The 18,438-nt window shown below is 38.9% G+C and overlaps 1 protein-coding gene across 2 annotated transcripts in view; it reads right to left on the bottom strand.

The window, feature by feature from the left end:
* Positions 1-14,349: 14,349 nt before the first annotated feature.
* LOC147906301 (Peptidyl-tRNA hydrolase II (PTH2) family protein) overlaps positions 14,350-18,438 on the bottom strand; it is a 40,593-nt gene continuing 36,504 nt past the window's right edge. Inside the window, exon 6 of one of the 2 annotated variants that reach the window (XM_087384191.1) lies at positions 14,350-14,716. In XM_087384191.1, coding sequence (XP_087240317.1) covers positions 14,667-14,716 — 50 coding nt within the window. In that variant the 3' untranslated portion in view covers positions 14,350-14,666. The remainder of the gene's footprint in view (positions 14,717-18,438) is intronic. The other variant, XM_087384184.1, reaches the window with a different exon arrangement.

Raw genomic sequence — 18,438 nt, 5'->3', positions numbered from 1 at the left:
TATAATCAACATTTCCAATCTCTACACATACATTCCTTAGTGTGACTCATGCTCTCAACAACCTATCACCTAGAAATCATAATGTTTATGCCTCAATAACTCGTGGCAATGCCACAGTTATACTTGCATGAATTATTGACCGTAAAAATTGCATTACAAATTGGAATGATGTATTGATATTTACTTGGCATGATTAATGCCTTCATAATGAAATTAATGAGTAGGTTAACACCATCACCACAACAACCATATATGATGAGATTGACAATGACATCATGGACATGCATAACAATGCACAATAGCATAGCAAGAAACTAGATCATATCGTAGGTGACTGTTGAATTTCACAAGTGGCTCAATGAGTTTGTGTTTGGGATTCACCTAGATGAAATGCAAGAGAATTGTGGGACGTTGGCTAGGTTGAGTATCACCTACACAAGTGCTACATGATTTCAATCATGGGATGTCTTTATTGATGCTATACTTAATATAAAATCCTAGTCAAGTTTTATGGAGCTAGTTTTTTTGAGTTTCACAATATTGATAGAACATAGTATGCTTTTATATATTCTCCTTTGAATTTTGAAGTGAAAGCTATAAATCCTATTAAAACATTTTTTGCATAAGAGTTTCAAATCTTGGAACATAGTTCAAATTTTTATTTTATGAGGCCATTCGACTTTCAACACCAATATAATAGTTTTGCTTCTTTACAAACTTATTATTTTTTATCCTACATTTCGTAGATGCATTTCAACATTATGTCAGTGCCATTAGATATAATGCACCAATTAAGGAGAAATTTGTATTGACAAAACTTTTGTTGACTACTTCATTGTTTATATACTGTATTTTGAATTGTTGGCAGGATTTATTAGGATTTTGTGGAAGATGGATGGAAATATCATCCAAACCATACCCCCACTTATTCAAACATGGGTGGATACTACTAGTCTGTCATACATGCACCTTATGTGCTACTTAGACAAGTGAGTAGGGATCCCAATGAACTTCAATTACATGATTCTTTTCATTCTTGAGTGCAATAATACATAACAAATTTGTGAATGCCTAAAAGCCCTAATAGAGATAGAAAATGAGATGCTCCTTGGCGATGATTAGGTCTCCCAAATGGTGATGTGGAGGATGGAGAGGTAGGACTATTTGCACAATGTAATGATCATATCTAAATGCATCCACCTACAAAGTTAATAAACTCTCATATCCATACGTTTACCGCAAGCATTGTCACATGTATGATTATTTGTACTTAGGAAGTTGATGCAAAGCTTGGTGGATAAGTTGTTTTCCATTCTATAGTCTACAAAACAGTTAATGGTGAGTCAAGTGGCCAATTTGCACAACCTAAATCTTTGAGGCAAGATCTAATATATTTGCTCTAGCTCAATCCAAAGGGAATTTTACTAGAGTATCAGAGCAACATGATGATGATGACTTTCAAGAATTCTGTCCATAAGAAGGTCCTTATTGGTTTTACTCAATGTAAGGATGAGCAAGGTATGAGCCTAAAATTAAAGAAAAATGATTAGAATGTAATTATATATTATCATGATTCAATTTGGGTTTGTGAAATCTTTTATTTGGAGTTACATAATCTCATATTTTTTCTTTAACTTGTTCCAAAGAGATTGTGTCAAAACAACAACAAGATGATGATACTTTCAAGAAGACCCTCCATTAAAATACCATTGAAAGGAACTCATTATTTTGATTTATTTAAGTAAGATACTATAATTAATGAGAATTGATTAGAATATAATTACATATTCTCATGATTTGATTGGGTTTGTGAAATTTTTATTTGAAACTATGGGAAAGTGTTCAAATTCAATTGCTCCATACTTGATTTGGTTTCTTGTATAAAGGAAAAATCCATCCCCACTTTGGACACAAATAGCATTGTGCATTTTAGGAAGTAGAGTCGAAAATTGCTTCATGTAGCCAACACTCCTACAGTGGAAGAATGTATAGAAACGTATGTCATGAATAATACCATTGCCATGTCCTTGATTACAATAAGAGAGATAGCTTGACATATAAGAGTAGTTGAGTTGATAAGGCAATGTGACTATTTAGCCAAGAGAGCTTGGTTGCTATAGGATTCTATTGAAGATGATAGGACTTAATAGCATGGAGAGGTTGCAAGTGCATCTCTCACTATCAACGAGCCAAGATGTGGATCACGTTTTTATTGGGTGGACGAAAAAAGCCAATGTTGTTCAAAATGGTATAGCTAAGGTGTAAATAAGGACAACTTCCATGGAATCCTGATGATATATGTGCTACTAGTCACATTTAAGAGCAATATTGGAAACCTTGAGTGAGCACACATGAGATACCACTCAATCCATCTCAGAAGGCATGTAAGATCGCCTCCATCTCTCATGCTTGTAGGTCGAGTGCTACTACTCATTTTGGCTAGGTCAAAAACGTGTGAAGAACCTTAATCACTTTGATGTAATCAAGATAATTGATTTGCTATAACCAACCGTGTGAACTTAACATGTATTTACATGTTTGCATCACAATTTAGAGTCCATTTATGGTATTGGTCCATAGTAGCACCAAAGAGGACTCTTTTGAGGTCGGGGCTGCTAAGTATGTAGTTCACATTGCTCATCCAAGGATTAAAAATCGAATAAGAATCTGATATGGTGTCAGAGTCTTATTATTAAAAGGAGATCCTCTTGGACTGAGGAAGCTAAATGCTGAGGCAATGGACATTTGTCACCCTTTCATAGAAGCTCCCATCTAGATGACTACCCGTATGCTCTTCCCTATGTTTGAGGAGGCTAGCAAGCTTAACAAGTCCAACTACCTTTAATGGAAGATAAAGATCTAGAGTTATTTCATTAATAAAGGTGTCTAGCAAATTACTACCAAAATTAGAACACCATCAAAGCATTGACTACAATAGTGGACTCAACTATTGTACAAGACTAGGTTGTGTGATAAGCAAAGGCATGATTCATTATCAAAACTATTGCAAATACCATACTTCATCATATCCAATTGGATGAGATCAGTTAAAACTTGGAAGGTGATTCAAGAGATGTTTAAGGTGACAAAAAAGACCAAATCATTGTTCTCAAGATGGATCTTTGTAACATTAAGATGGATTAAGGAGATCTAGTGCAAGACTACATCACCAAGGTGGAGGTGTTCCAAGATCAATGGGCTATAGTTGGTTGAATATTGGACTCACTCTAGATCACCAAACTAGTATTCAACAAGCTTCCCTAGAGCTACAAGAGTTTCATGATGATCTTCACTACAAGACAAAAGTTAGTTCCCCTTACATTTGAAGTTCTCATTCCATTGCTTTTTTTAGAAGATGCTCGAGAAAGGAAAGATGGTAAATCTAGAGACAAATTCTTCTTGGCTACAACAAAGACGGTAAATCTAGAGACAAATTCTTCTTGGCTACAAGGAACAGCAAGGTAAGACTCAATAATGGAAAGCCAATGTGGATTCAAAGGGTAGATCTAATAGAAGCACATATGTGCTTTAACTGTGATGACAAAGCAAGGCACTTTGGTAGGGTTGACAAAGCAAGAAAGTAGGATAAATAAAGAAGGGCTCCAAAAATGCCGAGCCAAACCAAGAAAAGATAGAGATTGATAAAGCATTATTATGCACGATAGTGACTCTGGTTGGTGAAGGTTGGTACATGGATAGTGTAGCTTTGAAGCACATGACAAAGACCCAAGAGTGATTCCAAATGTTCACTAGAGTTGGCTACAAGACTTGGAACCAGTCTAGGTGGTTGTATGGGCCCATGCCCACAAAATAATTGGTCTAACCTATGTGTCTATGAAATTCATCGACAACTATAGTCAAACAATATTGATTTACATGCTATCAATGAATTATATGGCCTTCAATTGATTTCAAGAATGGAAGGAAAAGGTAGAACTTGAGATAGTCCAAATACTAAAGACTTTCTAGACTAAGATAGGTGGAGAGTTCATGTTGATGGAATTGAATGCATACTGCAATTTTGCACTAGGATCAGATGTCAACTAATGACTACCTAGACACCCTAGTAGAATAGAGTGGCAAAGTGGAAGAGCCATGTCATTATCAAGATGGATTCAACATGTTGTGGGTGGAAGGACCTTGTGACAAAGGTGATTGAGCTTAGTTCCATGTACAAAATGATACTTGGACAAACAAGCTTGACTCATGGAGTCAAAAGTGCATCTTCACTGGCTAAACTGGGGAGTTCACAACTCATAGCAACTGTACAATTTGAAGACCTCACAATTGGTGATTAGTCATGATGTGGCTTCTAAGAGAATTTTACTTCTAATAATAGTCTCAAAAGAAGGCTCAAATATAGAATGAGATGATGTAGAGCTAGATCATGATCGAGACCCAAAGAACACAATGATTTTACCAAAGGAGAAAAGGATAACTAAGTATGGTACCAATGTATTGTTGTGTGCTTTGGTAGTATTGGCTTTACTTGGATTGCTTTAGATGCCTATGTACATTCATTCAAGGGTGACAATATTTCACTAGTGATCTAGTATGTTGATTACCTAATCATAATTCAGGATCACATGGAGAAAATAAAAGAGGTGAAGACATGGCTAAAGACAGAGCTTGACATGATGGAACTTGGCCTTCTTCACTATTTACTTGACATCAAGATATTGTAGGAGCATGAATGACATTTAGATCATAAGAAAAGTATTGATTGGAGATCTTGGGTACTTCCAAATGGAGAATTACAAGCTAATAGTTGCTCTCCTAAAGGAGGCTTGTGCAGTTGACATGACCTTCTCAATTAGGTTTCTCTATCAATTTTTTCCTACACTAAGGGAGACACAATGGAACACTAGATTATGTGTGCTTTAATACTTGAAGGGGGTCACTGTTGGCTCTTTCCCATGGCTTCTGTAGGAAGAGCAGGGTATTCTCAGGATGCAAGGTTCCGAGGCTTTTTGTCACCTACAGATATATCAGGGTTGTCGTTTATAGTATACGTGTAGCTTAGGACCTCAAGTTATATTCTGGTGAGAGACGTAGGCTTAAGTATGGTAAGCAAACATAGTGCATGCATGTGTCAAAGGAACGTGCATCATCATGGTTGAGGTAATGAAGGCTTTTGCCTTCATTGGGGGTTGAAGGGTTTAGGAGGAGTTTAAGGGTTAGAGAGAGGTTCCAGGGTTTAGAAAGAGGTTCTAGAGTTTAGAAAAGGTTCAAGGGATAGAAGGAGGTTCCAAGGTTTAGAGACAGGTTCCAGGGTTTAGAAGGAGGTTCCAGAGTTTAGAAGAGGTTCCAGGGTTAGAAGGAGGATCCAAGGTTCAGGGTAGAGTACATGGTGGAGAACTCGTGTCCCTCATAGATCATGGAGGTTTAAGGGTTGAGGAACTAAGGGTTTAGGGGGAGCATAGGAGTGGGAGAGGAAGAAGGTGTAAGAGCATGGGGGAAAGGAGGGAGAGAAGAAGGGAGGAGGAGGAGGAGAAGGGAGGAGGAGGAGGGAGGAGGAGGGAGGAGGAGAGGGACAGGATGGGTTGCAAGGTTGGAGAAGAGGGGAGAAGGAGTTGCAAGGTTAGGACATACTTTTGGACGTGGAGTGTGAGGAAGCATGGACACTTGAGACAATTGCTTGGAATATCAAAGTAGAACTCAACACAATGCCCCAAAGAGTGTGGGCTTCATTTCATTATGGGGTATTTATACAAGTTGGAGAGCTTCTCTCTCTACATGTAGGAATTGTAAGACATTCTAGCTCTACATGTAGAACTTGCATATAGAAGTTGCATGTAGGAGTTGCAAGTTGCATGTAGGAGTTGCATATTGCATGTAGGAGTTGCATGTAGAACTCACATGTTGCATGTTGCATGTAGGAGTTGCATATAGAACATGCATGTAGGAATCACATGTAGGACTTGCATGTAGGAGTTGCAAGTAGAAGTTGCAAGTAGAACATGCATGTAGGAATTGCATGTAGGAGTTGCATGTAGAACTCACATGTAGGAATTGCAACAAGTAGAACTTGCATTTTGAGGATTCCTAAGAGAGATTATTCCTAGCCTTATGCAAGTACAAGCGGAGACAACAATCACTAGATACAAAAACACGTATTAGAGTGGAACAAACTTCCATGGATACTATGGTTTTGATTGGGTCAGAGAAGTGGACATGTAGTAGTCCATCTTTAATATTCCTTGTTCTAGGCTCTAGGGTCATCTCATGGCTTAGTAAGAATCATCCCACAGTGGCTCCATCCTCAACAAAGGCATGGAACCAATCAACTTGCATGGCATCCTATGAGTCATGGTGGGTGAGTTGGATCTTGAAAGATATGAAGGCCTTATGGTGGAGTGGTGGTAAAGATCTACCATGACAAAGAAGAGCTACATTACAATAGAAAAGGATATGGTGTTCCATGGAAGGATGAAACACATCGAGGTCCACTGCCACCAGTTCTTCTAAGAGATGATTGAGGACACATGATAGAGCTGATTTACTACCCAATGGAGGAGAATGCAGCCAATGTCTTCATCAAAGATTTGTCGAGGGAGTAGATTGAGCACCTCATGCTTTCTCTAGCACTGACCCATAGATCTTGGACAATGTGTGGCCGATCATGAGAGTGCGGTAGTTCCCTGCATGGGATCCCTTGCTCTGTGTATCACAGCATAGTTGTGATAGTACTCAAGCAGGGGGAAAGCCATGCCATATTGTATGATTAAATATCTATGCTACAGTTGGGGCCAAAATCTCCTACATGTATGTGTTTGTACCCCCTCATGGTCCTAGGATTTTTGGTTGTGGAGCTAATATAGTACAACTCACACATTTTCTGAAGTGAACAAGGTGGATATGGTGGGCTTGGGTGGGGGGGAGAGAGAGAGAGAGAGAGAGAGAGAGAGGGTATCCTAAGTCTGTAGGTCGTCAGCCCCAATTCACCTCTTGGGAGGTCTTGTTAGAAACAGAGGGTATCCTAAGTCTGTAGGACATTAGCCCCAATTCACCTCTTGGGAAGTATCTTTTCACAATTTGTATACTCTTTGGAAGAAGAGCTTTCGACATGTTAAAATCCCAAAGAGGCAAAAAATTCAAAGTCTAGTGACTGTGATGATCTAAAGCAAGCACTTGAGAGTGCAACATCTCCAGAACAAAGAGAAGCATACATAAAAAAGGGGGAACAAAAATTAGAGAGAAAAATACTTTTACATATTCTATACATTTGTAAATAAAGACCATTCTATCTAAGGCACTGAGTATTGCTCCTATGAGAAGCTAAAATAATAGGATACCTACATCCCCAAATAGTCCTTTGATGCATAAATGAAGTTCTTCTCTTTCTTCCCTCTTGTTTGAGGGAAAACCCTCAGCAAATCTATTAGATTTTTTGAGATCCAACCAACCCTTGATTCATATTAAAAACTATTTAAATACCTAAGGGCCTTGACCTTGAAAGACTTCTCTTTGATGCTACAATGGACTACATCCAAGGACAAGTCTTGATCTTCCTCTAGATCCCTATCTAGGTTGACATCTGGTATCCCACTTCACTAAGAAGCTTAGATTCAAACCATTTCCATCACTTTCCTCCTTGTCCCCCTCATATAGGGGCTCACATGTGGGGCAATGATCTCTAATGTCTACATAAACAAAGGTGCATGGACAGTGGGAATTGGGACAGGCTAGTTTTTGGTGACAGATTCCACTCTTGACCACATCTTCACTGTCAACCAGGAGGTGAGATTGATATTCTAGAAAGTCTACACCTTCTTTATAGACTTTCAAAAGGCCTTTGACATAGTCCCACGTTCGAACATCATTCAGGAGATGTAGATACTGGGAGTACATGATCTAAGGGGTGATGAGCCTATATGAGTCAGTCAGTGGTAGAGTGTCATCCTATGGAGGTTTATTAAATTATATTGAGAGCACAATCAGAGTGAATAAAGGATGCCCCTTGTCACTCACACTCTTCGAGCTCTACATTGATAAGAGCACGACTTTCATTGATCACCTTTGATGGGAGGGATCCTTGCTTGCTGATCTAATGATACATGTATTGTTATATGCAAATAACGTAGTCCTCGTCTTCAACTATAGGCTGAGACATCTAAAGGCCCTAGAGGTGTTTTGTGGGGAGATAGACTTGACATTTGACCTTGGCAAGATGAAGGTTATGATCTTCAACACTTCATGGGCTAATTCATGTTCACAAATTCACTTACTAGGGGTGGCTTCTTGATACACTAGTGATGCCGAGAGCCATGTATGAAACACCCCTCTAGGGGAGTAATCTATTAGTGATGAACGACTATAGAGATTCGAGAAACTACAAGTGACTATGCGATTCAAGATGATTTGAAGTAAGCCCTTGGTCCCTCATCAAATCATACAGGCTGATTTTGCTATGAAACTGCTTTAAATTGAGGGTATCTACCAAATAGTGGCATATCTTCAGAGGGTATGGGCCTTGCCTAGCTGGAGGCTACCGAGGCTGGCATTAGAGTCATCTAGATAACTAGCAAGAGGGGGGTTAGCACAACTTGGTATGACTGCATATCCACATGGATTGATAGTCAAGGTATTTAGCTTGATTGCCTCCCCCTTCTTTAGTATAGCTTGGATGCGTCATCCCTATATATCCTCTGAGATGAGATCGATTGTATCATACAGTTGGATCTACTTCATCTCTATACATCACAGACTTGGGCTGGGAGCCAGGAGTCCCCCATGAATATCCAATTCTACCACAATTGCTTATATTGATGCTATCAAGGATAGAGTGATCTCCATGCCCCAGTATCTAGAGCAGAGATGGGTCTCACACACAGTGAGGATTGCCATTGGATAGATGCATATCTCATCCCATCAACTAATGATCGATGCAAGGAGAGCCACAAGAACAATTAGAGAGAAATGATTTTGTAGGTTATGCACACTATTAGAGGTGGAGATGAGGAGAACTTCCTATGTACTTGCACTGCCTACTATGAGATACGAGGATGGTACCACTATTTCTTTTAGGAGGGACACAGGTTCAAGCAACTCTCTCGGTGACTGATCCACTTCCATGACCAGGTCTGTGTTGGCCTCTTTTTTACAGAGATGTGGCAACAACATAGCAAGACCCAACTATAGTAGAAATGATAGCAGGAGGTGTCATTACCACAAGAGACAAATCAAGCAAATGACATGTTATTGACTTTTATGCCTTCGAGTCAGCCCTAGGACATATTGGGGTAGAGGAGGAGGAGATAGTTGTGTGAAGGTATCCTAGATCAGTAGGAAGAGATGGAGTGTTGGAGCCAATGACATAGAAAATAACCATAGCACACATGACAGAGGTCCATCCCATCACTGCTCTGCTCCGAGGAGACCGCCCAAATCGAGGTGCCACTCTTGATATGGCCCACTGGATATAGCGATCACATAGACCATGTCCCCTATCACAGCAAGAGATGGCTTGATAGACTCAATACGCGACATCTTCATGTCTCATTGAAGAGCGACAATGGCCCCCAAATATGCATTTGGAGCACTAGCATGTTTGAGTTTTTGAAGTTTTGCATGGCTAGTAGTGCTCAAATAGTGAAGTGTTGAAGCTAGTGCTTAAACATAAATAGTATTTGGAGCATTAGCTTCAACACTTCCTTCGCAAGATGAAGTTTATAATCATTGGACACATGAGAAAATAAGTGTTCCTAAGATAGAGAGGTGGTGCACATATATGCCTTCTTGCAAGTTAATATTCACCATTAAAATATGAAAACATAATAAAGTCAATACTTTACAGACCCACTTACATAGAATAATTTATCCTTAGACTTGTGAGAAGATATGAGTTCTCTCCAAGAGGTGGTATACATATGCACCATTTTGCAAGTTAATATTCACCAAACAAAGTATTTAAGCCAATACTTTACACACCCACTTGCATATTTAGAGTAATTTTAATCCTTAGACACATGATGAGAGAGGTGCTATATATATGCATTGTCTTGTAAGTTGATATTCACCATTAAAACATCAAAATAACCTATTAAACATAGACACCATCAAGTCATGTTATATGCATCATAAAAATGTCATAACAAACTATTCAACTTAAATCCACACATCATTGAGAATTTCAAAATTAGATTTAACATATGCAAGTCTCTATTTTACATTCTCTCCTTCTTTACCATTTTGAAGCTCTAAACTACTAGACTCTTCACTACCATGGCTTTTTGCAAGTCCATCTTTTATTTCTTCCATAGTATACCCTATGCTCATCAAATTTTGAACTACTGTAAGAATCACACATGTGACTAGCAGGGGCTTGACTACCAAAATCCTAACTAATAGGCTACTTTGGACTAGTTTGGGAGTTTTCATGTGTAGGCTCATCACTGCCACATAGTACATCTACTTACATACATTGGTACTATAGTCTTCACTAAACGACACTTTCCACTCCCTCAAAAAGGAACTCCTTTTGGGTTTCGATGCTCTTAATCTGGACCTCCACTACCTTTCCTTTGCCTTCCACTACAACACTTTTACTTGATTCCTTGTTAATTGCCTTCCCCTTATGACAAGTGGGCCCTCAATGGTTCCATGCAACCTTTCATCCATTAGCCTATTGTGAGTTACAAATGTGTGTCCTATGATTACGAGATACCATCCTTAGATTCATTAGGTGCAAAGCTACCATCCTTAGAGTACTTTGTTTCATAAACCCGTGAGACCTTCCGCAGAAGTTAATCTCTCTCTCTCTCTCTCTCTCTCTTCTATTAGCTCCTTGCTTATTAAAAAAACATGAAGTTTCTCTAAGATATAGTTTCATAAAATGTAACATAACTCACACATGAATGAGACCTTTATGGTTGCATGTTTGTTTCTAGAGCAAAATGTCAAACAACTAAGACAATATGGATATGGAAAAAGAAGAAAAGGATATCACAATTGCATAACTGAAAGAAAAAGTTCAATAATTGAGGGACATTTTTACTCTTGTAAAGACACATCATCAATTACAAGATGTGTTTAGGAATCCCTCTTTGTCCCTAAGATGTTTAGCATGGAGAAAAATCGTGTAGTGTCGGTGACGGACTGATGAGCTCTTCATGACCACCATCGAAGAGGATGTTGGAGAGGGACAACAGGGAGAACACGCTAAGCAAGATGTCATACTATGAAGTGGAATTGTAAATAATGCAATGCTATTATCATACGATTCACAAAACATGTGCAATTGAAATAATTAACGTGAATGTGTAAATAATGCAATTCTACTATCATGCGACATATGTTTAGCGCATTATGTCAAATTATTATTGTGCAATTGTTGAAGTAATTAACGTGGATGTGTTGAAATATGGGTTGCACAGTTGTCATAATATGAAGTGGAATTGTAAATAATGCAATACTATTATCACACGATTCACAAAACATGTGCAATAACACTAGGAGTGCAAAATAAGATTCACCATATGCAAATACGAATGGCAACATACACTTCGACTCTCAAAGATGATCCTCACTACTATTGGTCAACAGACCCCAAAATGGAAGCTCCTTGTCCCTTGCATTTTGCAATTCCTCTAGAAGCATGTTGATCATGTAGATTCATGGTCTAATCTTCAGATAAGTCACTTTGACTTATATAACTTGAATGACGAAAGGAGATTGACTACCATGCAAGGGCTTTTAAAAGGTAAAGCTTGTAGATGGTGCCCAAACCTAAAAACAAAACCCCTCATATGGGATGAATTTTAAGAAGTCTTTTGCAAAGAATTTATTAAATGGTCTGACTCACTTCAATAAGTTGACAAGCTTGTAAAATTATGAACTATAAAGGTTTGGATCTCTATTTTCAACAGTTTCAAGACCTTACTCGTCTACGAGTTCCTGATATGGACCTTCTTATTACTCATAAAATGCTTATAAGAGAGATTTAGTAGGATTATCACAAAAGAGCCTTAAGGAACAAGATTTCATCCCTAGAAGATACAATATGATTTGCAAATATCTGGGATGACACAATTAAGGCTAGCTGCAAACCTACCAATCCCCCAATTTTAAAAAATAGTAGAGGTTCAAGAATTTAGGAAAGGCGATTGAACCCTATGTGATTGAAAAAAATGTGCCATTCTTTTGTTTAAAATGCCATGATGTATATCTTCAAAGTAATTTTGTTGAACCATTAAATATTATAAAATTCTTTGGAAATATTTAATGCATCATATGATGTAGATTATGGAAATTTTCAATGTATAGCCATTCTTTTTTCTTTTGACCTATTCTACTATATGTCATACAAGAATGATTCCATATTCTTTTGAAAATTACATTGATGTATTTTCAAAGGAATTGCCTTAAAGTTAGCACTTACTTGAGGTGTTGACCAAAAATTTAATCTACTTTGTAGTGCACAACACTCTTTAGAATCCTTAGTGGTTAAGTCAAACGAAAAACAAGATAGCAAGCATATTAAAGAAACTTAAGGATGGGTCATATTAGACAAAATAATCTCCATAAGATGCACTAGTATTGTTGGTTAATAAGAAGGATGGCAAGACATGTATGTGATGTGCGTTAATTATAAGAAACTGAATAAGTTTACAATCAAAAATAAAAATCCTATTCCTAGAATGGATGACCTCGTAGATCGATTGGCGGCACGCTAAATATTTTACTAAATTTGATCCACATACGAGGTATGGATGTTTGTGAAACTACTTTTAGAACAAGATATGGGCACTATAAAATCCTAGCCATACCTTGTAGTCTCGCAAAATGTTATATACGTCTTTCAACAAATTATGAATGATATGTTTAGGCCTTATTTGTGGAAGTTTATGATAGTGTTCTTAGATGATACTGCAGTTTATAGTAAAATATTGATTGTTCAAGATATTCTGAGGTGAGAGATGCTATATGCTAAAGAGTCTAAATATGATTTTTGAAGCGTGAGATCTTGTATCTTGGCCATATGCTCTCTATTGATGGAATCTGTATAAACAAGGCCAAGTCCTATTTTCATGCGGCACCACCAAGGGTTGAAGTCACGCACATTCGCGCGTACACACACACACCCCACCTCAGCCACAAAGCTAAGAACCCATTGGCAATTGTAGCAAGGTTAGGAATCTATTGAAATGGACTATTTGAGGATGGTTAGACAAGTTCAAGCTTTCTCAAGTTTTACGATTTTTTTTCAAACTCAAATTTGAGATTATGCTCAAATAGCACTCCCATCGACCAAACCTCTTGAGGAGTGACAAAGAAGAGCAACAAGCCTATAAGTTAAGTTGGATAAATATTTGGATGGTAATTTCAAGACTTTGAAACATTAAGCTATTGTTATACGACGCTAGCCATTGTAAATCCTAAGAAGCCATTTGTGAAATGGATACGAATGATTTTGCAATAGGCGTAAACCTATTCCAAAACAAGAGGATTGTTGCCTTCAAAAGTAAGAAGTTGAATGATGCTCAACTAGAATGTTACACAAGAAAAATAACTGTGTGGTGATACATCCGTGAAAGTATGAAAGTATATGGCTCAACTTTTGATGTTATGGTTAATCATGGACCCCTTAAGCATTTTTGTAATCAACCCGGCTTGAGAGGAACAAAGAAAGGCAGAGTCATTGCAAGAGTTTGATTTTCAAATTAAATATCATAAAGGTAGTCGAAATCAAGTAGTGCATGCTTTGAGCAAGATTGGAGAAGTAAATGTGCTAAGCTTTGTTGAGATAGAAACTAATTTCTATCATTCTCTAACAAGCATATGCAAGAACGATAGGTATTTCACTCAAATTTTGATAGCTAGTCTAGAAAGGTGGCTCTGGAGCAGATAAGGTTTCTTAATTTAGTGAGAATGTTACCATTGAGAGTGAGGTTAGAGATCGGTTTACTACTCAAAATGGATTAAGGGAAAAGTATGTAGACTGAATAAGGATGACCTAAATAGAGATTTTGTATGCATGTCATCACATCCCTAATGCAAGTCACCCTATATACACAAGACCTATGATTTGGTTAAGCGGAGCTTTTATTATATATATGTGTATGTTGGGCTATGTGGTTAAATGTCAACAATGCCAAATTAATAAGGCGGAAGAATGGAGGCATGTGCATCCTCTACAGTTTCCCAAAGCTAAATGAGAAAACATTCCTATGGAATTTATCACAGGATTACCTAAGACAAATAATAGGCATGATCCATTAAATGGAGAGAATAGTATGTTCCATGAAATAAGTGCACAATGTAGATTATGTGTGCGCATATGTGACACAATGCTAGAAAACCTTATTACACCGAGTGCAAACTATAAGTTTCAACAATTCACCGCCAAGATATACATATACTTCAAAAACTTGTAGAGTTCACATCTTTACTCCCAATAGTTGATTTTGTTTTCTTTGTATGATGTGGCATATTGAAAAAAGGGCTGTTAAAAAGTAGTGGATACAAAAGTTATCCAAGTGCAAACAGTAGGTTTCCTATCTGCCCCTCTGCCATTTTCGAATTCAGAAGAACCCGTTTTGAAGGAAGGCATATTCCACTTGAGATTCCATAAAAATAGAGTTACTTTGGTTGAAGAAAACAAAACACGTTCACTTTCCAAAATGATCCTTCTAGTTTCAAAATGAATAATGCTGGTATGGTAGATTTCAAAGAAGCTTCAAGCCCCCCGTTACTTCATCAATAAGGTCGCTAGGTCCTGTCAAACAAAACTCAAAGGCCTGAGGTCCTCTATTAACAATAATCACATGCCAAGTACAAACACGTTGATCCTTTGAAGAATTCTTTGATATATCAGGGAGCGTATAAACAGTACTTGATACGAGTCTAAGGGTACTTTATTGACTCTCAAGTTGCAGAAACAGAGCCTAGATGCCAAATTCTAAATAATTGGAAGGCACACATCAACAACTTCAAAGATGCAAAGAACAAGCCACATACATCTGCATGCGAAAATGAGAGAAATGCAAGGCATGGCAGCCAGTGTGCTGGAGAAAACAAAAGCCTTCCCAGAAATCTTCTCTGAAACTGACTTCATCGTTTGCCTTCTGAAAACCAAAAGAGAACTGTAACGATTTCAGTTCTGCAATTGAAACATAGGATCCATTGCAATGATGGGAAGGAGACAGCTTTATCCTACTCAGCTTATTTTGCTTAGGTGTTCAGTCTTTTCCTACATCACTGAGCTAAGTGATCCTGCTGAAGAACAGGAATGAACAAAAAATATCATTTTCAGAATACTCTGCCTAGGAGCTCTACACGCCTTCCTACTCCACTCTTCCATCTAGTAATCCCTCTGCCCCCAAAAATCCCAAGCAGGTTAATGACACCGAGCAAGCTGTTCCTCCCCTTCCTCTAGATAGACGCCTCCCATTCCCCATAGCTCCTTGCCAATTCTCTCCCCACCCTTCTCCTGTTTCTTTCTGCTCTTGCTCTCTAACATTACGTTTTATTGATTTGTAGGATGCCTCTTTCTTAGCCTGCCTATAATCATTTGGTGCTTACTTTTAGCTTAAAACAAAGGTATGTGCCTTGACCAAGAGCTTTTCAGAATCGCTGATTTAAGTTAGCCATATCAGCAACCCAGGTTCTAAAAGACAGATTATTTTTTACCTTTTGGTATGCTTGTTTCTGCATGCACTTTCCCATGCCACGTGTTCCATTATATGTCGCAAAATAAAGCCCTCCCAAGTTTTCCTTCTGATAGAAAGAGGTGAAGGGTCTATGATTGGCATCCGCATTGGCATAGTGTGTGATCAACAAGCGCTCTGTGTATGTCCTCATCCCCAAAGGGAAAGGGCTAGGCATTTCTTATAGGTATATCTGATAAAGGGAGACGAGTTAGTAAATGCCAGAGGCAAGGGAACAGCCATCTAACCTCATGGTTAGGGCTCAGGGTCTAATGGTCCTTGGTCTCCATATCCTTTAGAGACATAAACCGGGCATATCCTTTGATCTAGAGAGAAAACTACCCAATTTTTCTTGATGCGTAGACTATGTGATGAAACTCTAAGCTGACGCAAGGTCATCTCAATGCATGTGACAAATGTATCCAAAGACATCATGGTCTAAAATGATATCTGATGCGAAGAAAGTGATCCTTTGGAGCTGATGGTTCATCAAAAGCGTAGCCAGCTGGGTCCAAGACCATGATGCTTGTAGCTACAACAGATCTAATCTAATGATCGTATTCTCTCTTATCTAGATAGGCTCAAGGCATACAAATTATGCTGGAATAGCAGGGGTGCTCTCTCCATGTATAGATTCAGCCTTGTCAACCACTCTATGACCCATGCATACTAGCTCCCCTCACATTGGTCTTGGCCAAGTTGGACGGAGGAAGACAACACTAGCTTAGGGAGTCTACTGGCTCAATTCTATGTAGGTCTGTCATGATCTGAAAGGAGCATCAAGGTGATGCTCCAAAGTCTACGCACATGGTTTGATACAGAAAGAAAGGTTTACTATGAATGATGCATAAGTCCATGATGCCTAGTTGCTCAAACTTTGGCTAGCTTAAGTGGCACATAAGATTTGTGGAATTGTGCCTGAAAGTACCAGCACTCCATTCTCGCAAGAGAGGCATGTTGCTTCATGCATAGTCTTTGGGATTGTGAATAAAAAACTGCCTTTGGGACTTCAACCAAAACCTAGGTGAACCTTCTACTCACAAAAAGAGCTTTAATGGTTGAGGGGGGAAGAGGGACAGGGAAGCAAGATAGCTTTAAAATGAGGATAAAAGAGATATAGTATGGAAAATTTGAGAATACGTATGCATAGATGGGAAGGAGGTAGGTTGGAGGCGGTGGAAGGAGGCTATCCTTCCTCCAGGTGGACAAAATGGAGAAAAAATGTGTTTCTGGTGAGCCTATCTTGGGTGTGGTCGTCATGAAGAAGCCAAGCCTTACATAATGTAGTTTCATCTCGACTGGTCACTGCAGTACGTGGAGATCTCCATGTGTATGAATGGTTACAAAGTTGTTGAAGATAATAACCTTGGTTTTGTCAAGATTGAGCTTCAAATCTCTCGGGTCACAATGGTCCTACAAGGCTCGGATAGAGAAGAATTAAACTATGTTTGCCAATGCTCAGTAACTCTGCTTGCAATAAAATCATCTCACACCCTTACCCTTCCTATCCACCAACCATGGGGGCAGCACTCAGTTCATGCAGGCTTATTGCTGCCCACTTCCCGATTCCTTCTCGTTCTTCTCCTCCCTTCCGCCTATCAGTGGTTATGGGTACTTTCCTCATGCAAGGGTGCTGGTATAGCCGTCTTTTACCCTCTTCTTTTCCCTCACAGCAACATTGGCTCTCTTCTAGCTATTTTTCTTTGTGCATATTCATGCCTATGAGAATCTTGGACCGTTGCATCAGGCTCGCAGCTTCTAGAGATTTATGTTACATGCATAATGCATAGAGGTTATTCAGTGGTAGTACCTTCAAATTTGAGTCTCAAAATCCCTCAAGAATAGAAATGCCACTCTCTTTGTCTTGCTTTCTATTCATGGAAAGATGCCAATATAAATCTGCACATATATCAGTCAACACTTGCTAGGAGATTATGGCGAGCATCACTGGGTAGCATATATGGAATCTAGATGGACATAGGCTATTGGTGGCACCAAAGTCCACCAATCTCATACCACGGCCAATATTTGGACAGGTATTGTACAGACCCCGATAGTTGTTTGGTCGAGAAAGTAGGGATCTTCTAGGTCTGCAGGATGATTTTTGAGAGAGTGAAGGCGCTGTCCTTTCTTTTCTAAGACCATCACAAGCATATGATGTGGCGTTTCCAACCACAATCCTGGTTCTTATCAGGTTTTCATTTTCTCATACTTTTTGAGTGGTATATAACCATGTGTTTTTCACGCTATGTATGAAGTATCTACGTCTTGAGTTTCTTCCCTGGGCTGTTTCTTTCATAGTTAATAGGAGTCTATTTCAAAACGGCGGCGGGAGCAGGGGGAAGTGGATCGGATCTAGAGAAAATTTCATGGAGTTCCCATGTTGTGTTGTCACTCTAGCCACTTGCTAATCCCTTTGGGAAAGGAACAACCTCAATGGGATCTTGAGAAAAGACCATCACAGGCATATGATGTGGCCTTTCCAGCCACAGCCCGGTTCTTACCAGGTTTTTCATTTGCTCGCTGAAGAAGCACGCCAATGAAGATGCAACCATGGACCCTCAACAGCACGCCTATTGGACTCACCTCCGAGAGAGCACCAAATTGCTTGGATCCTCGGACCACACCTCCTCAAACAGCAAATGAGATGTCCTCAGCTATGATTTCCCATGCCAGTCTAAACTGAGTTCCAGTGGGGTGTAATGATCTGTGTCGACATGTATCCTCCAATGACCACATCACATACAAGAACCTCAAACAATGAACTCTGGTACACACAGCATCCATAGTC

Source organism: Dipteris shenzhenensis, chromosome 1 (genome assembly GCF_047967505.1).
Source record: "Dipteris shenzhenensis isolate YYH24624 ecotype China chromosome 1, Dip_SZ_1.0, whole genome shotgun sequence".
In the NCBI taxonomy this organism is placed as follows: domain Eukaryota; kingdom Viridiplantae; phylum Streptophyta; class Polypodiopsida; order Gleicheniales; family Dipteridaceae; genus Dipteris; species Dipteris shenzhenensis.
The sequence above is the reverse complement of the archived record's forward strand: the minus strand, read 5'-3'. Positions and strand labels throughout refer to the sequence as shown.